Here is a 7983-nt window from a genome sequence, read left to right on the forward strand (position 1 = left end):
CCTCCCCCCTCCTCCTCCTCCGCGTCCCTGTTGTGGTTCCGGGGGGCGGGGGAGAAGAGGAGGAGCCGATGGCGCAGCCCCCCTCACTCCCCCCGCCGCGCCCGCACCTGCTGCTGCCGCCGCGGCCCAGGCCCCCAGCCCGGTGCCCGCCTCCACCAGCAGGGCCTCAGATGCTGCCGACTGCCCCCAGATCCCGATCCCCAAACTGACCTCCCCCACCCAGATCCATGGCGCGTTCTGCTTGCGGTCACTGACCCCAACCCCCGCAGCCACGAGCCCCGCACTCCCGGCCCCGACAGCGGGGTCATTATTCTCTATCCGGGCATTTCTTGCTCCGCCCGAGGGCAGCGCGTCAGGGCCGCCATGGTGGGAGCATCCTGGCCACCCCTTTCTCCCTTAGACCCTCCAAAGCGGTTTTCCTGCGTACTCTCAGTTGGACGCCCTTCCCTTGGGTTTCTACCCCAGGGATGATTTCCTTCCTGAGATGAGATGGAAACATATCTGACAAGTGATCATCTTCATAAAAAAAAAAAAAATGATACACGCCCTTTTTCTGTATAATCAGCGTGTCCTTAAAACCTGGACCATGTTCCGAACTCAGGGAGAACCCTAAATACAGGGAGGGAGAAAGAATGATTAACGCAGCGGACTCAAGGCCTCGGGGGTCTGGGGCTCGTTCGGCCATACACCATTACGTCATGTCAGAGATGGTGCCTGGAAGGGTATCCAGTAAACAACAAGTGCCCACTTTGTGCCACGCGCCGACTGGGCATAGGGGATGCTAGTATAAAGGTTGAAACGGTCCCTCCTTGCAGCGCGCTCCAATTTCTAAAGAATCGATTTTCACCTTCCCTCCCTCCTCTTTCTCCTCCCCTCGGGGTTTTGCAGGAGTCACCCGTGCTCGTCCTAGCTCTGTATCGCTGCGCACGCGAGCCGGGCTCCGGGGGCTTCCCACCAACCTGCGGCCAAACCTCTAGTATTAAAAAGATTTCCTTTTTTTTTTTTTTTTTAAGTCCTCTCATTGTCCTCTCAGCGTCTTTATTGTTACCTGAGACTGATTTTTAAAAGGTTTTGAAAACTAGGCTGCACTCGTCTTGGGTCGCCTCTAGGAAGATAGCCATTGTTTTAAAAATAAGCCGCATCGACTCTTGTCTTAAGCATCTCTCTACACCTGGGTAGTGTCCCGGCTATAGAGGATTCACAGGCCGTGCCCGCTGGACCTAAATGCTTGGAGAGAAACGATCTAAGTCCTCATTTCTACCCGCTACCCGTCTCCAGCTTGGAAAACATGAATAAACCGATGAAAGAAAAAACATGCTAATAACTCCATTATAACCGGGCTTTTCATTGTCTCCTTAAGCATTAATCTAGAGAGTAAATATTTTAGATATGAAATGGTCAGACAATAATATGAATCTTGGAACTGTTCTTAAGTCAATAAAAGGATTCTACTATATGCTAAAAATGTTCGTTTAATGGGAATACTAACTTCCTACCACCTCCACCCAATCTTTTTTTTTTAAACAGAAGAAAGTAAAGTGAGATACATAAGCAAATCGGAGCCTTTAAATTGCACCCAAATGATTCTTTTTCTGTTTCCCCAAATGGCATAACATACTGCTAAAATTGGCATCATTAACTTGTAAAGGAACTTCCTTTGGACCAATTCCACTGAAGACTGTATCCAGGGCTAATGATGGTCATTTTAATCTTAAAGTCCTGCCAATGTATCTTTCAGAACTATATTATATTGAACCCATTGCCCTGATTATCTTTAGCTCTGGTCCTGACAAAAGATAATGTCACAATGTCATTTTCTTCTGTTAGCTTTTTTAGCCATACAGAATGGCCATGGTGGCACTTCAGTTTTACCTCTAGTATATCAGTTTACACTTGATGTATAATTCATTAACCCGAGTACATGAAGCTGAAAGAGAGCTGTGAGCTCTGTACACTGGAAAGTAGTTAGTGAAAACAGGTTATTTTGCTTTTCTAATTAAGTGTAAGACTTCATTTAAAAATTCATTCTAGATTTAGTTTTGTGCTTCATAGTTTCCTTTAAAATACTAGCCTTTTGAACATGGATTTAATATCTGAAAGTTATAGTTGATGAAGTGTTTTATCATTAATATTATATTAATATGTTTGCTGCTGCTACCAAGAGCTTTGTTAAGCAAGTTGGAGATGGAGGGAGATTAGTTCCTGTTCCAAGCCTCAGTGAAGCTGACAAATATCAACCTCTGAGCCTCGTGGTTAAAAAGAAAAGATGCTTTTTGTTACAAAGACCTAAATTTACCTCCACACCTTTCACTCTGAATGATATTCTTCTAGGAGACAGAGAAATTTCAGCTGGTAAGTTTTTCAACAGCTTTTAAAAACCTGTTTTTATAATGACTACTCTTTATATTGCATTAATCTAAATAGAGATAGCATGTTACAGGAGTAGCATGAATTTTTGTTGACCGTCAAATTTTCTGTTGAAATGGTGGTGATGATATTAGTACCAGAAAGGATGATTCAAATTTATATAACATCAAACCAAATTTTTAAATCTATTAAATGCATAGAACAACTCTATTTGGCATCTCTTCCACAACTTCTCCCTATCACTTTGTCTTTACTTATATATGTACTGTTATACTTTTCCCTCCTCCACTGAGTAGATGATAAACTTGCAGACAAAGACAATTTTCATTTTTATCATTGTATCCTCATTGATTATCAAAGTGCTTGGCTCATTGTGTCTCAATGAATACTTTTGAACTGAATTTTTAATAAGTTGTTTTACCAAATCAATTTGTAGTTGTGGTCATTTTATAATAATATTAGCTAACATTTATATAGTGCTTCAAAGTTTACAAAGTACTTGATTTTTTCATCACATTTGATTCTAATAAGAGCCCTGTGTGGTAGATGATATTATTATCTCTGTTTTATGGTTAAGGAAACTAAGACTAAGAGAGATAAAATAACTTGCCATTCCTTATTGCTCACTGGTAGTATCAGAGGCAGAGTTTGAATTAGTCTTCTTGCCTCAGAATCCAAGACTTTATAACTCTATTGCCTAGCTACTTCACATACTAAGTGACTGCCAAATGGGAATACCACCTGTCTTATTATCCCTTAAAATTTGTTGTGTAGACTAAATTAGATAATGAAAGTGATTTTGTTATCCTAAGGAAATCCTCCCCATTTATAATGCTGGAAATAAATTCTAAGAAATTGCTTCAGGCACATAAGAGATTCTATGATTTACTTAGTGTTATACAGATACTATACATATATATGTGTATATTTATGTATATATATTTATTATTATACTATACATATGGAAGCAGCTGGGTAGCTCAGTGGATAAACCACTGAGCCTGGAGTCAGGAAGATCTGAGTTCAAATTTGGCCTCCAACACTCACTAGCTGTGACCCTGACCTCTTTGCCTCAGTTTCCTTATCTGTAAAATGGAAAATTTTTAACATTTTCCCTCTCTCCTGGAGAAGGAAAGGGCAAACCATTCTAGTATCTTCACCAGGAAAACCCCAAACAGGATCATGAAGAGTCAGACACAACTGAATATGACTAAAACATTCTAACTACAAATAAGTACTCATATACTGGACCATCTCACATAGAAACAAAAGCATTTTGAAATGGAGAAATGATCATATCATTATTTCTACTATCATTACTCTTTAACATGATACTATGTTATTGTTTTTAAATCATTTAAGTTGTTATTAATATAGAGAGGAAGTCTACTTTAACAACAAAAAATGTTTTTAGGTCTATTTGGAACACTGGATTTAGAAATGGTATTTTGACACAGATTATCACTTACATAGTACTTTCCTCTTTCTCCCTCTAATCTCTTTTTGTGAGATGTTTTCCTGAGTACAAAGAAAATAATAATATTTATCTTTTAACTACATAATCTACCTTAATTCCATGTAAATGGAATTGTTAGTTTGATAATTGGTTTCAATCATTGGCATTTCTATTATAGTTTATAACTTTAGAATTTTAAAATGTCATTTTAAAATAATCATATTAGGCAGGTAAGAGACATTTAAACACAACAGTGTTCTTTTATTAAAGGTATCTCATCCTACCAATTACTGAATTATGAAGATAAATCAGATGTTTCACTCTATGGAAGGCGAGGAAATCATATGGTGAACGACGTTGGAATTAATGTTGCCGGGTCAGATTCCATTGCAGTAAAAGCTTCCTTTGGTGTGGTAACTAAGCACGAAGTGGAAGTAACAACATTACTCAAGGAACTTACTACCAGGTCAGTATGATAATTTTTGATATAATTAATTTGATTAAATATCTGAATTTTACAAATTTGGTCTACAATACATTTAAAATATATTTTACAAAGCCAAGTAATTTATTGTTTAAGTTTAAAATTTCAATTAACCTTGCAAATGAGTTTCAAAAATCATTTGAAAAAAATTCTTGATTGATCCACAAAAGGTGCTATTCTCAAGGCCACATTTGATAGTGCTACCTCTTCTTCCCCTAACATTGCTTTTTTCCATGTTTCTACTTGTCTCTATGTCACTTAACAGTTGGCTTTTAATCAGTCAAGCAATTAGCATTTATTTGTTAATCATTTATCATATAACAGGCTCTGTGTTAAATGCTGGGAATACCACAGACACACATATACAACCCAGTGTCTGCCCTCAAGGACCCCTACATTCAGGGGTTAGTATGGTGCCTTGCATACAATAAGGGAGTGAATAGATGTTTATTGATTGACTGACTTTCTAAGGAGGGAGATAATTGAATTGAAAGAATATTTAAGAACCTGCTTGGTGAAAATATAACAAAAACTCCTCCACATAAACCATTTTCCACAAAAACCAAATTCAATAGGTTTATAGATCTAGAGTTAGAAGGAAACTTAGAAGCCTTCTGGTTCATTCTCCTCATTTTATAGATAAAGAAACTGAGGCCCAGATAGGTTAAATTATCACAGGAGGTAGTAACAATCATAATTTGAACCCAGGTCCTTTAGATTGTGAATCTAGCACCTTTTTCATTTTGGCAATTGCCTCCCTAGATCATGAAGTCCAAGACCAAGAAATTAGAAAGAAGAGGAGGTGTCCTGGTTCGTGAAAGAAAAATGATGCAACACAGTGGTTAGACAACAAATTTTTAACTTGCAATGCAAAGGAGATCACTCAAGAGATAGGTCGCTGATTTTCCTAGAGGTATTTTGTATATAAAAGCAACAAAAATCAAAGAAAATTCCTACTTTGTTTTGCCATAACTATAATAATAATAATAACAATAGCCAGTATTTATATAGTGATTTACTATGTATCAGACACTGTACTAAATAAACACTTTATAATTATTACCTCTATTGATTCTCAAAACAACCCTGGGAGGTAGATGCAATTGTTATCTCCATTTTACAGATGAGGAAACTGAGATACAGACATAGGATACACAAGAAATAAATGGAAGTGCAGGTAGAAAAAACCCTCACAGTTAAGAAACATCTGCTCTAACAAGGTATTAAGGGATCAATGGACAATTCAAGCAGAATATAGATGATATATAATACAGGCAACAATAGTTTCTTAATTGTGTATACTTAACTATGTTAAGAAATATCTTGAGGCAGTTAGGTGGCTTAGTGGATAGAGAGCCAGGCCTGGAGATCTGGGTTCAAATGTGACCTCCTACCTTTCCTAGCTTTGTGACCCTGGGCAAGTCACTTAATACTGATTACCTAGCCCTTACTGGTCTTATAATTGATACTAAGACAGAAAGTAAAAGTTTAAAAAAAAAACTGTACTGAATTTCTTTTGGTCACCATGATTTCTTTTAGGCTTGTTTAAATTGTTTTATATCAGAAGCAAGTAGGTTTTTAATTCATTCTTATGACTTCATAATTATGAATTATTAGGAACCAGATAAATGTAATTAGGCAACAGCAAAATACCTGTGGATTTCTCTTTTCTTTATTTTAGAAAAATTAACTTTGATCACTGCCTAATCCGTCAATCAATGAGTAGTAGAAAGGCAGTATTGTGTGTGGTCATGGAAAGTATTAGAACAACACGCCAGTGTTCATTATCTGTGCATGCTGGAATGCGTCGTGGGGAAGCAGTGAGGGTAAATATCCTTAAAAGACTTCTCTTACTAACTAAAAGGTTATTTGGTTTTTTTGTTTGTTTGTTTGTTTCTCAACTAGGAACAGGTTTTTTAGTAGTATTAACATGAAAGAATAGTTGTAATAGCATTTTTTGATTAAAATTTTGATAGAAAATAGCAGAAAATGTGGAGTTTTCTTGCACTGGAATTTTTGTGTCCCGCATTGGTGAAAAAACAAGCAAACCTCTAGGAGAACTTGGATACAAAATTCAAGGAATTTAATGATACTAAAATATTCATAGTTGTGAAATAAATTACATATAACTAAAGAACACCCTTTAATCACTGAAATGGTGCTACAAGAATAAAAGTAGAAGTTTGGTTCAAATAACATGTTTTTGAAACAAAGCATCAGGATTATATTGTTTATATAAACCTAAAATGTTATAATTTTCTATCGTCATATTTCTTGCTGTCAATCTTATTCAGAATTTGAACTTTTAGTTTAGAATAATTTCAGAAAATTATATCTACATAAATCTTTAGACAATTCTATTCTTTAAATTTAGTGAAGAATAATGAATAATAATTTGATTACTTTCATTGAAAAAGAATTGCATTTTTAGGAACAGAAAGATAAGGTTTCAGTTAAATGTTATCTTGGGAAATAGTGAAGCTTTGTCTCCTGGGGTACTATTGGTTTGTACTCAAACAGAAACGGAAAGTTTTGATTTAATCTAGTCAGTTTCACAAGCAATTCACCTATGAATTAGAACTTTCATTGTACTGAAAAACACAAGCAGGCTTTTTGGTTTAGAATAACTTTTGAAGGCTGCTAAAAGTTCCAAGGCATCTGAATAGCCCCACACATCAGTAGGCCAAGGAGAGGATAGGGAACTTTCAAACAATCTATTTGACTTGCATGTGAGACTGAACATAAACAGGGGGGAGGATTAGGGATTCAGCTCTAGAGATCATTATTATTGCAGTGGGCTTAATATTATTAGACTCTACATTAATGTGAATGAAATAGGGGTAAAGTATTTCCTTCCTTGGGATAAATAACCATTTCCAAGTTCAGAATTCTTGCCTATGGTACAACCAGATGATTTCAAACAAGAGAATTATTTAAAAACTAGGGTTATCCTAAACAAATACAAAAAAAATCTTTTAGAGAATTCACACTCAAAAATTTCCTTTTTCATGACTGACTCCCCACTAATACATGTTTTTTCTTTTTTTGAAAATTAGTTTCACATTATTGATGAACAAAATCCAAAGGGAAGAGACAAAGCTATTGTTTTTCCAGCACACACAACCATAGCGTTTAGTGTTTTTGAACTTTTCATTTATTTGGACGGTGCCTTTGGTAAGTATTCTGTTAGTATGAGATTTTGACATTTATTTGTGCTTTTTCAAATAAACTATTTTAACTCAGAAATTATTTGGCAGTTACTTTATGTGAAGATGAAATAATTAGAATGTACAGAAAGGCCAGTCTTATGCAGAGGATGATGTTTAACTATTATGGGGATCCCTTGTTCTGCATAACATCTTTCTACCACCTGCTTTTGGTTTAGAATAACTTTTGAAAGCTGCTAAAAGTTCCAAAGGCATCCGAATGGCCCCACACATCAGAAGGCCAATGAGAGGATAGGAAACTTTATATCTTAAAGCAATTGTATTGTGTCCTGCAATTAGAGATAAATGTTAAAATGACTGGAAGAAGCAATAAGTTGAACTACTAATACACGAGGGTGTAAATGACTGATATCATTTTTCTAAAAAGCAGATTTTGATGATAAGGGTAGAGGGAAGAAATTTTAAAGAGAGAGAGAGAGAGAGAGAGAGAGAGAGAGAGAGAGAGAGAG

At 36.3% G+C, this 7983-nt stretch overlaps 1 protein-coding gene across 1 annotated transcript; it reads left to right on the forward strand.

Moving 5' to 3' along the window:
- Nucleotides 1-2141: 2141 nt before the first annotated feature.
- Nucleotides 2142-7481, forward strand: LOC123255085 (pejvakin-like; the record flags this gene model as incomplete). Its single annotated transcript, XM_044683942.1, has 4 exons — nucleotides 2142-2352; nucleotides 4094-4289; nucleotides 5989-6133; nucleotides 7364-7481. Coding segments are annotated over exons 1-4 (670 nt in total), but the record flags the coding sequence as incomplete, so codon positions are not given.
- Between the last annotated feature and the right edge of the window lie 502 nt (nucleotides 7482-7983).

The sequence above is a fragment of the Gracilinanus agilis genome, unplaced genomic scaffold, assembly GCF_016433145.1.
Source record: "Gracilinanus agilis isolate LMUSP501 unplaced genomic scaffold, AgileGrace unplaced_scaffold39019, whole genome shotgun sequence".
Classification (NCBI taxonomy): Eukaryota; Metazoa; Chordata; class Mammalia; order Didelphimorphia; family Didelphidae; genus Gracilinanus; species Gracilinanus agilis.